Source organism: Falco naumanni, chromosome 2 (genome assembly GCF_017639655.2).
Source record: "Falco naumanni isolate bFalNau1 chromosome 2, bFalNau1.pat, whole genome shotgun sequence".
Taxonomy (NCBI): domain Eukaryota; kingdom Metazoa; phylum Chordata; class Aves; order Falconiformes; family Falconidae; genus Falco; species Falco naumanni.
Genome location: NC_054055.1, coordinates 15959717 through 15980701, shown reverse-complemented (window position 1 = coordinate 15980701; position 20985 = coordinate 15959717). Strand labels below are relative to the sequence as shown.

The following is a 20985-nucleotide window of genomic DNA, read 5'->3' as shown; positions in this document are numbered from 1 at the left end:
AAAAGCAAATTCAGGTCTTGTGTCTAGGTCTGAGTGAAGCTGGATGCAACACTTCAGTTAAAGTTGGTAGAGATATTTAGCTGCAGAGTGTCCATTGATTTCAGTGGGAGACATAGCTAACATTTGAGGATCTGAGCTCTAAACTTGCCCAGATACCCTTTTTTGCATTTGCATGCAAAAGTATGTTCTCATAAATTGTTAAAACCCAGGACAACCCTGAAACTTCCAATAAAACTCCACAACTGTATTGTTTCCAGTTTGTTGCCGTTTCAAGGAGTCTTATTTGAACATTTTACCAATACTATTTTTCATCTAGGACAAGGTCCAGTACGCGTACGTGGAGGTAACTGTTGGTCCTACCATATAACCTCTGGAGAGGGAAATGCCTTCACTTTCATCGACAAACGATAGGATTTTCTTCCAGCTACAGCCTCCAGTGCAGTTTTTCTTCGACGTTTCAAATTAATAAACATTTTATCTTAAACAAAAGAAAAAGAGTGCACTGTATTACTGATTTTTATTTTCAGCCTGCAAAAACAGTTGTTCTACTAAAAAGAACAGGAACCCAAACAAAAATGATCTTTAGTAATTTTGGTGTTTCCACACGGCAACAACAAGAACAAAGCCTAACCTCCACCTAGAGATCTATAAATTGTAAAGAAACTCACCACAAACCTACAAGAAACTGAAATACAGTTCCCAAGCCATGAATGTGCCTGGAGAAGAGACGCTGGCCAAATTCACACTGTGCTTCAGTCAGAAAAAAAAGGCACAAGAGATAAGGTGGTTCCTGGTACATGGGAAGCTGAACTAGATGATCACGATGACCCTTCTACTCCTGAAGACCAAACATCAATGGGTATTCCAAAAGAAAATATTCTGCCGGTGAGGATTTAACCGAACTCCAGAGAAACAGCAAGGAAAAGGCAGACACGTTCTGTATCATTGGTAAACAGCTGTTTCATCACACAAACAAACCTTTATCAGTTCACTGGAACAATCTCAACCTGCTGGAATTTGTTCTTTTCCAGTTGTACTGCCCCATATTTCAAACTCTCTGGCAAGTTGATGGGTTTTACCAGAGGCAGTAAAACATAATATTCATACAATACAGTGAAAATCTCCATACCTCTCCCTATCCCCTGCCCCCCTCCCCCAAACTGCACGTGAGCAAAATAAAACATTCAAAACATGAAAAACTGTTTGATTGTCCATAAGGATGCTGGATATCTACTAAACAAGTGCAAAGTTTAATCACACTTGCCACATAAGATGCACAAGATAAATGAGCAGTTTGATTACACAAGTCAAGTTATAAAGACACAACCCTGATCCTGCAAACCCTTATTCACACAGGCTCTTTCTAATGTGGGTATCCCATACATGGGGCTGCTTATGTGAATAAGAGTTTACAGGGTGGCTTCAACAGCTGCAGCTTCTCTGACTTTAATTTTAATCTAAAACTCAGTTTCTAACAGCTTCATCTTATCTGTTTAAGAATACTGTAAGTGGATATCATGATGTATCATTGAGCACAGTAAGTGGATATCACAATATGATATGATCGTATCATCCGGTGCTCCCAGTCACTTAGTCCAGGGATTAAACAGAAAAAATGGACTGAAATACCCTCTAAGAATACCAGCATGGGGTCTTTAGTCCATGCTTCCAGATGACGGAGAAAAGGTAGACCACTGAAAACATGGAACAAATCAATATTCTGCCCATGAGTCATCTGTCATAGAGGACACCCACCAGCTGCTTGGTCCTTAATACCAATGATGCTCCAAAGATCCTGGACAGTCCTAATTGTAACAGGATGCCACAAATAAGGCAGCTTGTCATAGAGCCCCAGTGCACAAAAGTCCTAATTCACATAAATCTGAAATAACACCAGATTTCACAGTTTTCACAGAAAGCCCAGGCAGACCATAGGGAGCTCGTTTAAGGCTCCCACTGTAAAACCATATTAAAGAGCTGCAGTATCTTGTGCTCATTTCAATTTATTGAATGGTCTAGCAGCTACCTGCTCCATGTAGAGCTAGTGTATCTAATTCTTCGTTAATTTTTTTAGAAAACAATAAATAACTACTGTAGAAGAAGAAGTGAGATTCTTCTACTTAAATTCAGCTTGTACTTATTATTTTATTAAAATATAGTTTAACGGATTGCATCTGCCAGAACTGACTGAGGACAAGGTATCACAGTATGTAGCAGATGAGAGTGATCAAACTGAATACTAACATGCCTACTACCAATAATACAAAACAGTCATGAAAGAAAAGGCACATATTCTCTCTGGTCTCCTTCCTTTTTCTGCCCATGACGAATGAGCTATAAATTCACTCCCACTTTGTGTCATGTAAAGCTATTTTATGACTGCCTGTGGTACACGAGCATTCTGTATTCCAACAACCTGCAACACTTCTTACCGTAAACAATGACTGTTGTGTTTACAGCTTTGATTGATGGCCCGCTCTTCACGTGGCAGGTGTACTGGCCTTTATCAATATCACGCACTTTGTCAACAACGAGGATACTGTAAAAAATATTGGCTTCTGTATTCTTCTGGTCAATGCGCTGCGTTATAGAACCTCTTCTCCTTGCCTATAAAAGCAAAAATGAACAAAAGCGAGCTTAATCAAAGCAATTTTCATTATTATTAAGATTTTTATTTTACTGTACTGCCACCATACCTTAAAAAAAAAAATAATCCAGATCTCCCTGTACAGCACAGACATGGGAAAGATGCCTAACATTTCCAGAGGGTCAACAAAAAAAATTATATGTAACATTATATGGCAATTCATTCTTATCTTCTCCAGGGTTGTAATAGCATCCAAACTAGTTCTTTCCAGATGAAGATCATCCCTTCTGTATGGCTTGCCACACCAACATGCCCCAGCTCCCCACTGCACCTCGTCCAGCATTGCTCGTAAAAATCCCTGAAGCCATGGTGTGAAGAGCAGCACATAAATCGGTGCCTGGACTCAGTGCCATAGGCAGCAGACATTCAGAAGAAGAGAGCATCAACACAAGAAGGGGAGAATTCTGGAAACGCTATAGATGGAAAAGGGACTAGATTTGGCAAGGGAATAACAGGGTGGAACCGAAGATGATGTGCATCTGAGGAGTTATTTCCTGCAACTCCCCCTCAGCCTTTGGCCTCAAAGTTTATTTAACCCAGGACATTGTTGGTGTCTTATAAACACTGAGCACCCTTCAGTTACCATCCCAATAAAAACAAAGCAGAATTTCACAAGTGTAGTGTCCAGCTAGGGCTTGGTAAGACAGCAATAAGCAATATAATAAATTTGGAACATTTCTCTTTTTGCTAAGTTGTTTATTTCTGAGGTGAACAAATGCCAGGGAAAAAGGCTACAGTATGCAAGAAACAATTGCATTAATCTTGCCTTATATAATGTAATCATAATTTCAGTTTGTGATTAGGCACAATGAATGACATAATAGATGATCTTCACTTGAATCATCAGCATAAATCAAACTGACATGAAAGGAATGGGAGTTGTAAACCTTAAACTAATGTCAAATTTCTTATCAGCTTTACACTGACTCCCTGGCAGATATTCTGTAAGCGACATATATTTATGAGGATGCTCCCAGTGAGGGGGGAGGAGAAGCACATTCAAGATCATGCCTGTAGCTGTCAAAACAAGAGGATTGTTCATGTGACACTTAACAAATGAGATTTTGGCTAGCTAAATCAAAATATCTTTTCTAAACATGCTCAAGTCGGGTGCCTGACTGTCTGCCAGTCTTTGAAATGAATGTGTTGAGAAAGACAGCCTCATGGCAAACTTTTTTGTTACAAGAAAGAGCCCCTGCCTGGGACTGGATGATAAATTTCTATCATTTCCCCAGGTCGAAAAGACACTCCCGGGGATGAAACAATTCTAGCGTTTGCTCGTGATTATGCAATATAACCAGAGTATATTGTGCAAACATGTTTACTTACTCAATTAGGCACCAGAAAGAAAAAAAGAAACCTTAAGAGGCATGTCAGCAAGGGTCAAAATGATGGAATGCGAACCACGGCAAGCATTTCGAAGCAAAATTCCTCCCAGGATGCTAGATACAGCATGATCTGTGGGAAACCCCTGGCTGCTTCATTTCAACCACAGCACTCACTTCTCCAGGATAAGTCCACGTCATCTGCACTCTGGTGTTCCAGGCTGCGGTGACAGTACAGTTAATTGCTAGGCTGTCTCCTTTCAGCAACTTGACAAGACGCGGGGTGCTTAACTGAACATCAAAAATCGTGTTGGCTGCATGTGACAAAGAAGAAAAAAAGTGAGTAACGTCACCAGGGCAGAGCGCTTTCTGAAAGACAGGGAGTAGAGAACACTACTTACTCTCACGGTGCGTTAGGTACTTTGTGCTGTACGTGTGTCCACCGATGGTTGTCTCGCAGCTCAGGAGCCCTATGAACCTGTAGGTTGCCTTAGGTATTCTGAAGCCTTTCATGCTGTCCCAGATTATTGTCTTGCCATCAGGAATTAGGGTTTCTAGTGGAATCTGGAAGTGTCAAACACACGTCATAAAAACAACTCATCCTCATGCCACTCTCTAATCAAAGCAGCCTAATAAAAAGGAATGGGGAAAAACCCACCCTAAAAAATGCCAATCAAAGTAGAACGGATGACATTTAATTATGCAGATTTTTCAAGTCACATTTTCATCACAAAATAGAGGAAAAATCTGGGTGAAGAATGTGAATGTTTTATTTGTTTCCAAGATTTCATTATTTATAACAGGATGTAATTTATGACACAATAGATTGACACTATCATTAGCCTCAGCGCTTGGGCTGCTATTCTGTTGGCTCCTGGTTGGCAGCTAAAGTGCTCATCTTGGCAAACCTTTGCAATTAAGTATCCTGGTTTCACCACTGAGACACAAATGCACATATTTCAATGGAGGTGATAAATGGACTTAATTTGCTGTCATTTCGTGGCTTTAACAAATTCCTGCCAGGATTCAATTTGATGCTTCTCACGTTTATGTTGTCTGAAGGACTGGACTGTTTAAAAAAAAAAAAAAAAAAAAGAAGTTAAGGACATGACTGGCTGTCCAAAGCTGACCAGTCAGAGTACACATCTCTAAGTGATCACATGCAATGTGAAGTACAAATTTTAAAGCCAACAAGCTTCCTTGGGGACTTTTGTTGAGAACTACTGATTATACTGAATGGGGAAAGTCATATTGACTAGAGATTTTGAAAGGACGCCTTGAAACACTAAAAACATCATATTTCCACAGAAAAAGTATCCCGCACATTTTAAAAATTTGGCACTTCTAAGTCCCTTGGAAACTGAGGACCCAAAAAGTACTTAATGTAAAGCCATCAGGTGTTTTTAAACTTTAGACCTGAAAGCTAACGTGGACTAAAATATTACCACATAGGATCAAGTGTTCACTTTGCCAGCAGTAAAAAAAATATTTCATATGAGAGTCCTTAGACTTTTAAGCCCCATTTTAACAAGGTATCAAGAAAACCCTGAAAAGATAAAGCATGACACAGGCACTGAAGTGCAGACAAGATCTCTTGTCATGGGTTTTTGTTATGCCTTATCAATGGAATAAATGTCACCATTTGGGTAACACAGAGATCAGACATGAATACAAAGCCTCATGTGATTCTTCTTTTATAAAGCCTGCTTTTATGGTAAAAATAACATATTTTTAAAGATGACACAGAGTAGAGTTTGAGTGAATTATTGCCCTAAGCAAAGGCGCCTGGATCAAATAAGCACCTTGCAGCCCATCACCTCTTACTGTGTACCCAGTCTCACTACATCCCCTTCATCTCCTCCTTCCCCTTTATTTGAGCAAAGGACTTAAGCACTGGCCAGTCCTCTCCTTCCTATGGCCAAAGCCAGCCTGAGTGGCTGCCAGAGGCTGGGGGAAGCATGGCTGCCCAGCACCTTCCTGAATGATACAGCTTCTCTCCAAAACACGGCAGTCGTGATGCTGCTGCTCTGCACACACCAAAAGCTACCCTTGAGATCACCTCCACTCATCTCACGCCATTTCCTCCAACAGAAAGGCACAATGAATCAAATGAACAATAATTACAGAGCACAAAATGCTGTGGTAGAATTCCTTATCTTTACAACAGCTGATAAGATGCTATAATAAGCATGCAAATCACAGGGGAAGTGTGTTACACACACACACGCGCGCACACTCAAATAAAGCCCATTACATTACAGCATGCTGGCTACCATTCAACAATATCGAACTCTAAGAGCTCTGTTGCCATTCCTGTTCTAAATAAAACAAGTATTCAAGCTTTGGGTTAACTAGTTATGCTTTCAAGGGCTTCAACTGGATTTATCCTCTTGCCGCTTTGGTAGAAAACAGACTGTTTCTGAGCATATTCCTCCAAGAGTTTTCACATACACTGTGAAGAAAGAGTGAAGTCAGAGCCTCAGAGCCTCCCTAGACTCACATTTCCCAGGGAATGCATTCACTTCACATTAATTAGTTAATTGATGGTTTACTGAATTTGTATCAGCCTTACTCCAAGAATGGGAAAGTAACCGAAACATCCAGGATATGTCCAGGTCTTGGAAAGACAGTGCTTATAAATATGATCCTGTTTTGCAACACTTAATGTTGTGATATTCAACAGGCTCACCTGCTCTGGAGGCGAATCTTTGCCTGCACGTCTCATCTGACATCCCTCAAAAACAGCTAGAGCTACAGCCTTTTGTGTAATTTTTCGCAGCTTTGACACTAAGAAGTTGCACATGGTCACACGTGAAAGCATAACTCAACTGTTTTAAGTTTCTGGAAGGAAAACTTTGACTAGCAAAAGAGCAACGTGACACAGCTGGTCTCTGGCTAAGTCTTGGGGGTGGGAAACAAGACACTGCAACAAGTCCCTTTCAGAGGGTGGAAATACCAGGATTTTGTCTCAGAAGAGAAGAATAGTGGTGGCTGGGTGCTCACCCTCACAGCCCTTCACAGCTCTACCCTCTCTCCATACAGGCTTCAGTTTCCTACCCAGCTCTCTTCCACACTGCTGGGCTCTGCCAACCCCACTGGTTCAGATGACCCGTTTCCCACTCTCAGAGAAGCACAGTTGCTTTGCCTTACCCTAAATCACCTCCCAGGGCACCACCTAGAGACATGACATCATCACCATGATGAACACTGCATGGGTGGTACAGGACAGAGGATCCCAGAATCACACAACAATTTAAGTTGGAAGGGACCTCTAGAGGTCACCTGGTCCATCGCCCATGCAGATCAGGGCCAACATTGTTCAGGGACTTGCCAAAAAATGGCCCATTTGGTCATCACAGAGACAAGTAGGAAACCTATGAAGAAACACAGGGCAGGCATTCAAAGAATTAATTTGTTTTGATGGCTGCAGTATACATGGAATTTATTGTCTACATGCTTATCTGTGTGAACCACATCACTGTGGCTCGCAGCACAGTCTTGGCCTTTTACTTTCTTTGTACTTTGTTTCAAACTAGATTTCCATTTCTTTTCGTTCTTTGCTCAACACCAGCCACTGAACCTTTTTGGTACTCAGTGGCATTAACACAGTACTGCCACAATGTTTTGGGTACATACATATGATTGAGAGTATATAGTCCAGCTGTGTTTCCCCACATCTCCAAAGGCAGGTTGTATTGGAAAGAACCAGGTGAAAGCATAGTGGAAACATATGTTAGGTTTTGAATGCTTGTCTTTTCTTTCATGTCTCCCCTTCCATCAATTTGGGAGGGATGAGGTGGCATCATTAACAATTCCCACTGTCTAGGTGTGTGACTCTCAACATCCTTGGGGTTTTTTCCCTGCTTCTTTCGTTAAGCTGAAGCTTATTTATCTCTATTCCCATTAATGTCATTGTTGACTTTATAACAGAGAATCCAAAAGTACAGTAAAGAGAGGTACCAAACCATTGTACCAAAAGGTGATGTTTTCTCCATTTAACAGGATAAGAGCAAATGAAGATGCAAGAGAAGTGCACACCTTAGCTGCAATGAAATTTATCTTATTTTAGGGATCTTGAATGAAGCTGCTAGAATCATATGGATAGGAATGATGGTTTCAGAAGCTCTGGATATCTGCCTATTAAAGATTAGAACAAAACTATCAATTCATTTCACAGCTCTTCATGTAATGAGGAAAAGAAAAGGCCATCGGCTGTTGCAAATATAGATTATCATAACAGGACCTGAAGGCTACATTTGAAATAGGAATGAAAAGCTCCACCCCTATAACCCAATCCCTGTTTTATTAGCTTCTTGATTTTTAAGACTCCTATGTTGCACATGATTGCCATGCTATAGAATATAATTTGTACAGATGTTCAGCCTGGAAGTTAGAGCAAGGCAGTATCTCAAAAAGACTGAGTAAGGTAAAGATGCAATTTTAATGAAAAAATCATTTGTAGTGTTGAAGATGGAAGTAGCATTGCACAGGAACAGAACACTGAAGGCAGTGCTCATGCAGCCGTAACAAGTCCTTTCAGAAAAGATGGATTACCGAAAAATATTTACTATTTTTACTTCTTGGCAATATAGAATGCAGAACCTAATGACTCTAATGCTGGAGGCTTCTTTCCAGGTCCGGAGGATTGCATTATGGGGACACCAGCTTCTTCCTTTATCACTGAATGGAAAACACAGAATAGGCTTTGCCAGCTCTCCAGAAGTAGTATGCCTGCAGCTGTGAAATGCATTTAACACTTCTTTTAATTGCTATGTGAGCAAAAGCTTGCTGGAATCTTCATATATGGGTGTTACAGATGATAAATAAAGTAAGGTATGATGTAATGCATTGTAGTTTACATGCTTCAGGAAATTCTGGGATTAATTAGGGAACACATTTATTTTTCCTGGAATGCAAAACATGTAAGCAACCAATCCTTTCTTTCAAGACTTGGCTCCACCTCCTCCTTCTCCTTCCCAGAGTATTATATCTGGGTTCGATGGTGTAAAGATGTGCCTTTACACCACAATCCAAGCTAAAGGCAAGTTGATATGAAAAAAGAAAAAAAAAAAAGAAATAAAAAAAAGAGTATCTATGTCTCAATCTCCTCCAAATAAGGAGAAAAGAATTTTTTTTTTATATTGTTTAATAGGAGAGAAGCCTGACAAGAATTTTGTCAGTTAGGAATTAAATATGTGAGATTTCAGATGCAACACTACAGTGCCCAAATAAGTTCCCACTCTACAACATCTACCCTATGGAAAGCCAAGCCTTGTTTACTTTTGATTCTATAACCACAGAATCTTGTGCATCATCCCCCCCGGTGCACTTCTTGCAGGAGAACCATGCGTGTGTGCGTGCACACACACATACAGTAACATCCTAGGTCAGATTATTTTATTTTCTCTGCATTTTGCTTTCTTTCAGATGAATTCACAGGTGGAAACGAAGAGGCAAAATCAGTGTCAATATTAGCAAAGCAGCACTGGATAGAATTTGTAAACCTCCAGGTCTAATTGAAACACAGGATCAAATCTGTGGCTGCTACAAAACTCTACAGTCAAAGAGGAATCAAAGATTTGTACTAATCTAGATAAGCATCTTGCAGTGGCATTGTTTGGCAATTGCATGTTATTCTATAAACAGACAAATTTCTTTTCCTTGTAACAAAGATGAACATTTATGCTACTATGTACAGAGAACTCCCTTTATCTAGAAACAAAAAGATTACTGGCAACTCCACCTAATTTTTAAGCCAAACAAAGGAACTTTGAAAAAAGAAGCACCATTCTCTGTCTTCACATCAGGTACTTTACTGCATACACATAAGTCAGTTAGCTGTCTGTGTAATGCCTAGGGCACCTAGGAAAGAAACTGTTTCCTCAAAACATGGAAAATATCTAGTTTTTCTAAAACTAGCCCTGCAGTCTCAAACTCTGCATGTTTCCCTACAAAGGGAAGCCATTCCTTGTCTTGTAAGTGCACTCGTATGTAAAAGCAAGCAGCAAAGTTGCTGCTGGGAGTGAGGTAGGGCAAAGGCTTGCAGAGATCCTTGCACAGCCTCAGCAGGTCTCCAGGGACTTCACTTACGAGCTGTTCCAGAGGACAGAAGAGGAAAGGGGAGGAAGGGCAGGGGAAGAGGTGGGAGGATCTCTCTTCTAACAAGAAACTCCTTCCTGGGCTTAAGAAACCTTTGTCAGCAAAGATTTAATAAAATGGTATGAAAAGTTTAAGTTTCTTCAGAAAATTCCCATCCAGTGTAAGAGGTTTGATGAAGCTCTTCTAGGAGATATGAGACAAAGCCTCCAGGATTGAAATATTTCTAAACACACTGACACCCAGAAACCTTGTTTAAGTAATACTAAATTGTTGAAATATTTCAAAAGCAAGCAAACAAACAAAAGCATCATCCATAAAACCACTTCTAGAGCACGCTTGGCTTGAGGTACCTTTTTTAAAGTAACAGCAACATTTGGTGCTGTGACTCTGCATGGGATGATCATTTCTCTTCCCACAGTCATGTGTATTATTTTAGGTATATCACTGTGCATCTCTACAAATGGATTGCCTGTATCTGCAAAAGAAGAAAAAGAAAAGGTTAATACCTGAAATCTTAAGACTGTGTATGGCAATTGTAACAGTGCATACAGCCTTGAAAGAGCAGACTAACCCTGTCCATAAGGAAAGCTAGACAAAGTCCTCACATCAATCTTCTGTTTACTTTTATCTAAACAAGTTCAGCAAAGTATTATTAAAAATTTGAAAACGTATTTATCACTTAATATCAACAGCAGTACTTTGGTATCTCCTTTAAAATCCTGGACAGCTGAAGTAGTAATCTTTCCCATTATGGCATTGTCTCTACTGCTGAGATGTGTTTCTTATTTCAGGGCATTTCTATTTTATTATCATCAGGAGAAGTAATTATATGGGAAGTGAGCTGAAATTCACTTATCAGGAAACCCTTACACAGGACATGTTCCTGATGTCTACGAGGAAATTGATGGGAAAATCACATTGACTTCACCAGGAGAAAGAATCTACCGTGATTATCCAGCCATACTTCCAAATCTGAGAACACAGACTAGCAAGAGTTAATCATTTTCCTCCTTCCCGCTATCACAATACCTATGTGTCTCTTTTTTTCAGTGACAAGGTAACGAAAATGCCAGGAAAACATTAATTTCTTTTGACTCGATAACTAAAGCTTGGCAGAGTAATTTACCGTCCCTTGAACAATCCCTTTAACAAAGGGCATTGTCATAAATAGCTTGCAATGGGAACAGGGAACACTGCTGCTGCTATTGTTTGGACCACGTAACAAAGAGGGGCTCAAGCCACAGACTCTGGCTCCAAATCTTCTTTGCAGGTGTTCAGATACGAAGGCTTGGTTTGACTCGCATCACAAATAGACTACCCCAAATTCACATAAGTTTTGGGTTTTAACTCTTTTAAGAGTGGAACATTCAGATCCTTATTCTGTGCTTATCTACAGCTCCAATGTTTTTTCAGGCAAATCCTATTATTTTCACTCAGTCAAAAATACTTGCAAATAACAATGTGAATCTTTCTTGGTAAGAAATGAGTAAAGCTAGCAAGAATTGACTCAAATTATACTATTTTATTCAAGTGCTCTGGTCCCAGACTTCTGCATGTTGACCTATGTTCATGCAAGTCGTTCTTCAAATACATTACTTTTGCTTCTCTTTCAAAAGTATGATCTCCACTTCCCAGTGTCATAAAACTGCTCTTCCCTTAGGGTCTTCTTTTGTTATTATATGCAATAATATTTTTGTTTGAGACATCAAACAGGAAGAGAAACAAATTCTGCTCTAATTTATACTGGGGAGAATCCCAAGGTAGACTACCTCAAACGTACCCCAGGGTAAAGTTTTCCTAAAGAGGTGTAATGAAACAGTTACACAAACTTTCTGAAATTAAAGCCACAATGCTTTATTAAATAATAGGTGTTAAACGTCCACTGAGATTGCAAAAGGAACTTATGAGTAATAGAGGATGCGTATGTAATAAAAAACACCCTAAGGACTTGTTAGGCTGATGTTTCCTCTGCAGTACGATTCAAGGAAAGACCAAGAATGAACCTGTTTGTAGCACGGTGAAAAGAACCTTTTTTGTTTCAGTGGCTGCAGCCGCAGAAGAGGTCACCTGCCCCTTAACATCACCAGACAAACCGATTTACTACTCCCCAAAGACTCATTTGTCTTTGTCACAAAATTAAGAGCTCCTGCTCAAAACCAGCAAGCTTTGCAAAGTAGTTTCCTGTATCATAATCTCCAGATCATTACAAGTGTGAGGAAGAGCTGTTCTGGGGACTACCGGTGCTGTCTGCAGACACAGTGTCACCACTGACTGATGCCAATATCAAGGCAGTGGGGGCTGTGCGGCTCAGACCTCACAGGATTCCTGCCCATCCGAAGGCAGGGACAGGAAACAAGCACAAAACACCATGCTTGACTTTTTTATTTTTATTTCTTCTTCTTCAATGGAAACGCACGTTCGCATCTGAAGAAGTCAATGAAGCGCTCTATAAAAGTAAACGAGAATGCCCTGGCTGCTCTTGGTAGGCTTTAAAGCTCAGTCACAACCTGTCTTGGTACAGTCCCTGCAGTGGCACACCACGGCGTCTCCGTGCCCCCGCTATTCGCGTGCAGAGCTCCCATTGACATCACTGGGGACTTCCGCCATGGGCTGGAGGGCAATCGACGGCCCCAAGTGCTCCAAATGTCTTCCTGCTTTTGATTAAAAGAAATACGCATCATGTTTCCTAGCACAGTTTTGTTTTCATAATGAGTGTGGAGGCTTTTCCTGATTCCCTTTGATTTTATTCTCCTTCCGTCTTAATGGCCGTAAGGGGATACTCTCAGTGCCTCGAGACCAGAGCCTGGTGCAGGCTCTACCAGCCTGGATGAGGCAGAGTCAAACTCACGCCAGCACCAGGGCAGGTTATACCATGTTGGCAGGGTATGCCAACAACATGGAATCCTTCTGTCCCCAAAAAAATAGCACTCCTTGCCTCTGTTTTCCTTTTCCCCTCCCATCACAGCCCTAGCTATTGCCAGTGGCTTCTGCTACATTTCCTCCCAATTCCTTCCTGAAGGGAGGTAAATGCCATCCTTCCCTGAACAGCTGGCTGGCAGCACATCTGGGATGACCTAACCCCCCACTGGCGGACTTCTGGGCCAGCTTTACTCACTTTTATGTTCAGAAAGCTCTAGACATAAAAGCAACATCATGGATTGACCTGTCCTGAAGATCACATCCAAGTTACACATTTAGCTCCATTGGGATTTGGAATGGAATATCTAAGAGGGTCAAACTTGTTTTTTTAGGTTTTGGTTGGGTTTTGTGGTGATTTTTTTTCTTCAGAGATGCCTGCAAGGGTAGAAAAATGAAAGCTGGACAGTCAGAATATTTGCATGTGTTAAAGGTTACTCAGTTTACATTGTGCCTGGAATTAATGACTGTGTGCTGGTTTGACTGTGTTCCTTACAATATCTCTCAGTTACAATCAACATGAAACCACAAAAAGCATTTGTGAAATCACAAAATCCATGAAGGTCACTTGCTATATTGTTAAAGAATATAAATAGCAGCTTTTTATTAAGCTGGTTGGCAGCCAGATACAAACTAGATAAGAGACTTAACACAAGCAATATTATGTCTGGTATCAGTAACCTGTCTAGGCTATTTATGGGGTTTGCACAAACAACTAAATTAGCCAACACTGAAATGCCAAATTCAAAAAAGATGGAGAGGTTCTTTTTTTTCCACAAGCTTCAGCTACTGTTCTTGGGTTTGTTTTGTTTTTAATAATCTGAGCTATGTAAATCAGAGTACTTACACATTTGCAAGAGGAAAAGTCTCTGCAGGAATATCTGAGCTCCTTGAAATTCTCGGAAAGTTTGTCCTCTGAAGTTCTTCCAAAATACCTACTTACACCTGGCTCATCATTAAGATTTTTTGGGGGCTGAAAGAGCCAAACCAGTTTCCTCACATTCACATAACACCCTTTTCCCTCATGCATATGAAAAGGAAGGACCAAAGTATTTAGTAAAGTACAGGCTTGAAAACTTCATTAAAGATAATAAGCCAACTGCCAAATTCCCCTTTCCATTGTAGGGATTCACTCTAACTAACTTTATGTATCCCAGCCAGATTAGTAGAGCTGTTCAGAAGTAATTTGAGGAGAACCTTGCACACCAAGAGCGGCTCTCATCTCACTTAACATCTAAAACACAGACATCTCTCACTGAGCTAGGTGGGCAACCTGTCAGTGTTGTCACTGAGGGGAAAGGGGGATTTCTGCCACTGGACTCATCTGCCCCATTTTAGACATCTGTTTTATGATGAGATGAATCATGCCCTAGGAAATGCACCTACTCAACCTGCTCACATGTAGGTACCTATGTTCCTTAAGAAAAAAAAAAAATAATCCCATTTGACATGTCTGGAAGTACAACACATCTGCAAGAAGGGCTTTTCCACTCTTGCCTCTCTTTAGCCTGTAAAATAATACTCTTCAAATTATTTCTCAACCTTGAAAGAAGACTTGAGATATAAATTAACAATCACAGAAGTACAGGGAAAAAAAATAAAAAGGGAAAGGAGTGGAATACTTTGTATCTGGAGCACATTCACAGATGAAGCATTGCTAGCATAACTGTACGGTGATTTTTAGGCAGGGTTTGTTTGTTTTCCTTTGGGGCTAGTTATAGAATGCTATCATTGACGTAGGTCTGCAACACACACAAAACATGTCTATAACTCTTACAGAAAAATATTCTGACCTACATTAGCCGGGAAAATCCATGCTAGAGTACTATGTTCAGAAAATGATCTCTAGAAAGGCTATTGGACATTAAGAACCCTTTTTCAGATGTATCCCTGCTTCTTGGAAAGTTCATCTTGGGAATGTATCCCTGTTTCAGTAGGAGCTATAAGCCTTGGTGAGGAAGAAGAACCTCAGAAGGCTCAGTGCCTGGCCTTCGATGCTGCCAAGGCCTCCGTATGTGCTCCGCTCAGCACAGCGTACCAACGTGTGAAGTCCACGTACATGCAATGACAAAAGCATGTCAATTATAGGTGATTGACATCAGCAAGTCCTAGAGGGCTCCGTTTTGTACCAGGAACCCCGTTAGACACTAAAAATGTGTCTGCACACTTGACACAGCTGTAGCGTAGTTTAATTTCAACTAGTTTCCTTTTCATAACAGAAGTGCTATCATATTATTGACTCTGACAGTGCGAGCCAAAACTGTACTGCTCACTTTAAAACTGTGCCAAAAGCAAAGACAGAAAAAAGGCACAGGGGAGGAAGAGTTTCCCAGGCCTCAGCAGGTTCTTCTGTCAGCACTTTATTTCTGAATATGAAGAAGAAAAAGGAAAAAGAAGAAGAAAATCTCCCTTTCTTTTAGGTTTCAGGGTGTTTTGTCTTACTGCTTTTTTCACCTGTTGAATTATTTTGACTTTAATGTTTCTGATCTTAAGAGACCCTCTTGGGGAACTCTTTGGATGCTCTCCCTGTTCTGCAACATAGTACCTTTAGGGTTATAGGACTCAATCCATTCAAGCTAAGTCTTAATTCCACATCAGTTCTGGGGCTGGATCCAGCTATCTGTCAACAAGTGGACCTCCCAAGGAGACGCCATATGCTCAGCACTTGCAGAATACAACTCTAGAGTTTGAAAATGCACTCAAAACCCCAGATGTTTTGGCAATTCAGAGGCTTACATTTTGAAGCATTCACTAATGCTAAAGCCCTTCATTTTGGACTGTCCGACCCAAGACACATCTCAAGTGAAAGATCCAAAACTAGTGGACATGTTTGACATTCTAGGCAATGGTGAGTACTAGTACTCTCAGGACTTGTACCTTTAATTACTCAGCTCTGATTTGTCTCACCTGATTTAAATCATCTCAGAGCAAGATAGGCTTGCTCTCCAGACTCCTTGAAAAGTCAGTGATGAGAAATACGTACCAGAAGGTCCTTGTTTCTTTCTGTTAAGTACAGAAAGAGAATAGACAGCTGACTCAGCCAAGAGATCTGATTTTAAAACAGATATTTTGAATGGTGCTTAATTGAAGTACCAATACATGTCTCATTACGCAAGGAAAAGTATGTGGTCAGAAGACACACACAGCAGGAGTTTCAGGGGAGACAAGGAGAGGGAGAACATCGACCAAGAAATGGGCTAACATCCTAAGGCCAAGTACAACTTCACTTAGCGACAAATTCTTCTTTGCAGCAGAATTAAGACCTTATTCTTGTATATTAATAGCTGGAAGCTATCTTCATCACAGGAAGCAGCAACATTTCAACTTGAAGCAAAGTTTTTTTAAATACATGCAAAAATCTAACCTTGATATATCAATGTTAGTTGAACTTATATGCTTTTCCTCTGTCATACCATGGGAACAACTGATCAAAGGCAAGAGATGAGGAGAGTAGAGAATGAAGAGAACTGCGCATTTTTGAAGAATATGAATGAGCCCCAGTAACTGGAAAATAGTGTCTTGGAGATAGTAGAACAAAGGCAGGCAGAAAGAAAAGCCTTCAGCACTGTCCCCAGGGAAATTACATAGGTTTCAAAACAGCCTGCCGATAAGTTTTGATTCTTAAATGTCTTTATTCCATAATTATCTCTTTTCAAGCAGAGAATTCCCCATGCCTCACTCCAGTGTACACAGTGAGCGTTTATTACAAATCTTTCCATTTTACTACTAGGCTGCATTTGCATACAAAACAAGGATCCGAGCAGTTTGGGGTCCAAGACAGTGGAGAAATTGGCAAAGAAGCTTTGCTTCATTTCAGATTTTTCCCATGGCTGCTGGTGGAAGTCAGGACACATCAGTTTTCTTAGAGCAAAGCCCAAGGCTCTTAAGAGAATTAATTTCCCTCACTTGATGTCTCAATTCCTGAGCCCTGTGCAGTCAAGAGTTGCTGTGGCACACACTGCACACTCACTGTCCTGTGCAACACGGTAGTGACCTCTCCAGCTGAAAGAAGGGTGGTGTCAGTACTAGATCCTGCAAGAGAAGTCACCAGCCTGCCTGTTCTCAATCACCCAAGCACAGGACTTCAGAAATGCTTCAGGTCATCCTGGGGCATGCGGGACTTGCAGTGTCCTTCTCACTGACCTGCATCTTGGTTTCGTCTACAGAAGCTCATTTGCTATAGCATACATTCATTACTGAACCAAAGGACTTACTAGGTTTATTGTTTTGTTTTGGGGGGGTTTGGTTTTTTTTAAAATCCAGTTCATATTCGGTATCACTCTAATTACGGAAATGAAAAACATTTTTAAAACAATAAGTGATGACTTCCTGTACAAACAATATCAATTTTCCTGATTCGGATTCTGTGTTTGTAAATAGCAACTATTTGTTCTCATCTGCAGCATGCTAAGACATGGGAAACAGGCGCCTCTGTGATCCACATGGAGCTAATATGGGAAATGGACTGACACAACGTCCTGCCACAGGAAACAATACAAAACCAGGAGGGACCCAAATTTTACAAATGTTTATTTCCTAAGCACCCATAAATTAATTTAAAATAAAACTAAACTCAGGAAAGGTAGTCTTCACAGATGATTTTGTTACCCACATCTCACCCCACCTTGAGCCAGATAATTGAATTTCATACACATTCACAGAAACAAGGACTTTACTTATATTAAGAGATTCCTTAGTATATTCTTTCCAAATGCTAATGCTACATTGATCAGAAAGGGTGCTTGCTTTCTTGTTTCTTTTCAACCTACTCAACAATTCTTCCTGAAATTGTAAATTTTTCGAGGACTAATAAACCTTTCCCCACCTTAGGGTAGAGCGATGCCTTCAACAGACATTAAATGAGCAGTTACCTTGCAGCCTCCCTCGCTATCAGTAGTTTGCCCTAACTCTTACATGTGCTTACTAGGATCCAATCAACACTTAAGTGTTAAGAAATTGGTTCTTAAACAAAAGGATTGTTAAATTCAGAAAATTAAGATGCCAAAGAGGTCTAAGCTTGATACATGCTTGTCCCTTAAACATTTACTGGGTTTTGGCAAGTCAGGTAGGAGGAGAAATGTAATCTAATCCTATCTTCAACAGTGACATCAACATTTAATGACTGAATGTCCTTGAAAAATAAACAAAACCAAGACACTCAGGCAGTGTTCCTTAACTGATTACTGGGGGGTGGATGTGTGTGTGTGTGGGCAGAGGGGGTGGGGGGTGGGGGGAGTCCATCTGTCTGTCCAAAAACCATTTCTCCAAGGATACGTTTCTCTTCCATCATCACGTGATTTAGGCAGATAACCTTGGTTCACACACATCTAATTGAGGATCTCTTTCAGATACAAGCAAGCTATGTATGACTTGGGAAGCACTGAAGAGTTAGAAAGATGGGTTGTGTCTTCCATTTGTAAAAATTCAGGATTCTGAAAAATGAACACTTCAAGCAGGAAATACACCAAGAGAACATAAAATAATCTCCTATATCGTAAAGTGCATTTAGCAGAAAGGTTCTCGGTCAGTCTCACAACCATCTTTGCTCTTCTCACGTGGTGAATGGAGAGGACTGTGGGTAGATCTTATAGAGATAACATCCAAGGTGAGAGGTTCAAGAAAGTCCCATGATGGGAAACTTGCAAAAGTCATTCAAGAAAATTGTAAGTTTTCCTAGGCAGCAGGAAATAGTGGTCATTAAATGAGTGACCTGCTTTGGTTATACTTCCATGGATGCACCTGTAGCTGGTTATCCAGTGAATCGTCTGAAAATATCTGGGTAAGAAAAACACTCTATGGTGTATTTCAGATGAAGGAAAGCGGGGCAAACAGCATGAATTATTCAGGAATTCTCAATAAAGCAACACACAATAACGGGGGGAGCTATCTTATTTTTATCACTGTAATGAGAGGTCCATTTCATTCTGCTTTTTCACAGCACCAGTCCCACTCTTCATGTCACAAAATGGAAACAAGGGCTAATTCACTCTAATGTGAACTCGTTAGGAGCAGCAGACACATAATTTGGAAAATTTCCAGTTGCACATTCTCTGTAATATGGGCTTTCAAAATCTGTGAATCCTGATATCTTACAGTAATCTATTAATGATATTGTGTAAAAATCAAGAAAAACTAACATATAAAATTAACTTAAATCCCTAAAGTGTGTATAGTTTCTTATTTTATTATTGTATCTATTGAAGTCAACTGCTCTGAGAAGTGTCTGATTAATATCCTGGAAGAAAACAGGATCAGAAAGCAATTTCTGTTACAGCCTAACTGACCTAATTCCAGCATTTCCCATACATTACACAACACTTGTTTGCTGAACACAATTCTGTGTTCAGTTTGATTCCATTTATTCTAGATTTTTACAATCAGTGTAACATTGACTACAGAGTACATTTTTGAATGTGGCTTAACATGCAAACAGTAATTTTCTACAGCATGAGATGATTTGGTGATCTAGATAGGCAGGTTTGGCATCCCTCAGTTGCCTAGAAATCTATACTTTTAGGCAGGTTGAAGTGGACATTGTACCAGATACACGGTTTTCATCAGTCATCATCTGATTTTGTAAGATACGATTTCTCTGCTGCCCATTTCACAACAGAAACAGCAAAGAACTTCCAAGTGGAGTTCTATTTATTCTAGCAAACTGGTCGGATTGGGTCTTTTTCTTTCTTCATTTTTTTCTCCTAGCAGATAAAACACTAGCATTTGTATTTGCAAGCTCTGAGAAAGCATAATATCTGTACATTTATACCAATTTATATGTTAGCTGGTAAGTTAACATGACATTTTTCAAGGCTGAAAATATTAACCCCCCTGTATTTAACCACAGCTGAACTGCCTTATTTGTCCATTTTGCTGTATTGAAATGCAAGTATCAAGACATGTTAAAAATTGTAATCTTACCGTTAATGAATACATAGACTGTAGATTCCTTCTTCTTTTTTGCTGGACTTGTTGGGTATTTGCAGCTATAGTTTCCAGTGTCACTTGCTTGAGTTCTGCTCAAGGTCAGACTGCTGCAGGACTGCTTCCCATTCCTTCCACAGGCATATTTAATTACTTTCAGCCTTTTGCTATCCTTACTTAGAGTTTCAGGCAAAGACCATGAATGAACCATTTCCCCCCTGCAAATACAGATAAGGAAGCAGAAACAATTATGTTGGTCTGCAATTATATAGCTCCAGTTCCCAAGCTTTCTTTTTTATTATATCAGGCTATTTCTGGGGTTCTCTTTTATCTTGTTTTCCAAAAACAACAACAGAAACAACAAAGAACTACTAAACAATTGCCATTGAAGTTCACTCCCCACCTTTCCCCACAATATAAGGTTTCATTTTTTTCTAATTTCAGTTACAAAAAAAAAAAAAAAAAAGTGTCAGGTGTATGAACTCCCAGCCAATTTATCAGAATCCAACTCAGCTGGTTACCTGCAGGTGAGATTTAAAGTCTGGCCTGCTTGAACAACGTGCTGTGTGCCATTTGTACTCAGCTCAGGAACTTTTAATTTTGATCCTGAACTAGATCCTAGAAAAACAAAGAGAGAAAAAAACCAAAACATTAACAATGACAAATCATCCTGTTCCCAGTCTGCTCATGTTTATGTTTATGATGTTATATTAGGAGAGGAAAGCAAAGAAAATGAGGTGTCCCCCTCACCACACATACTCTTCCTTTGGGTAGGACCCTGTTGTCCTAACTCAGGACTCACATAATCCATGAGGATTACTCAGGGGAAAAAGTACAAATTAAAGTTATGCAAGTTTTGGTCAATGACTTTGCTCTCAAGTTGTTCACTGAGTGTATCACGAAGAAAGTTCAAGACCTTGCGGCTACACATCTAACCAAGGAAGCGTGCCCTCAAGCACCACTGGCTGCATTTCCTTAGGAAACACCACCATGGCAGCCCCTTCAATGGGAAGGGCAAAAGTCAGCCACTTCCACAGCAAGAGCCACGTACTGACCTCTGAGATACCTAACCCTCAC

At 40.2% G+C, this 20985-nt stretch overlaps 1 protein-coding gene across 2 annotated transcripts in view; it reads right to left on the bottom strand.

The window, feature by feature from the left end:
* The window catches only part of FLT1 (fms related receptor tyrosine kinase 1), a 117695-nt gene that overhangs the window by 80910 nt on the left and 15800 nt on the right, over positions 1-20985 (bottom strand). For both annotated transcript variants that reach the window (XM_040583401.1, XM_040583402.1), the window contains exons 2-8: positions 20430-20526; positions 19906-20126; positions 10422-10546; positions 4374-4536; positions 4150-4286; positions 2433-2607; positions 361-478 (exon numbers count right to left, since the gene is read on the bottom strand). In XM_040583401.1, the coding sequence (XP_040439335.1) occupies positions 361-478; positions 2433-2607; positions 4150-4286; positions 4374-4536; positions 10422-10546; positions 19906-20126; positions 20430-20526 (1036 nt within the window). The remainder of the gene's footprint in view (positions 1-360; positions 479-2432; positions 2608-4149; positions 4287-4373; positions 4537-10421; positions 10547-19905; positions 20127-20429; positions 20527-20985) is intronic.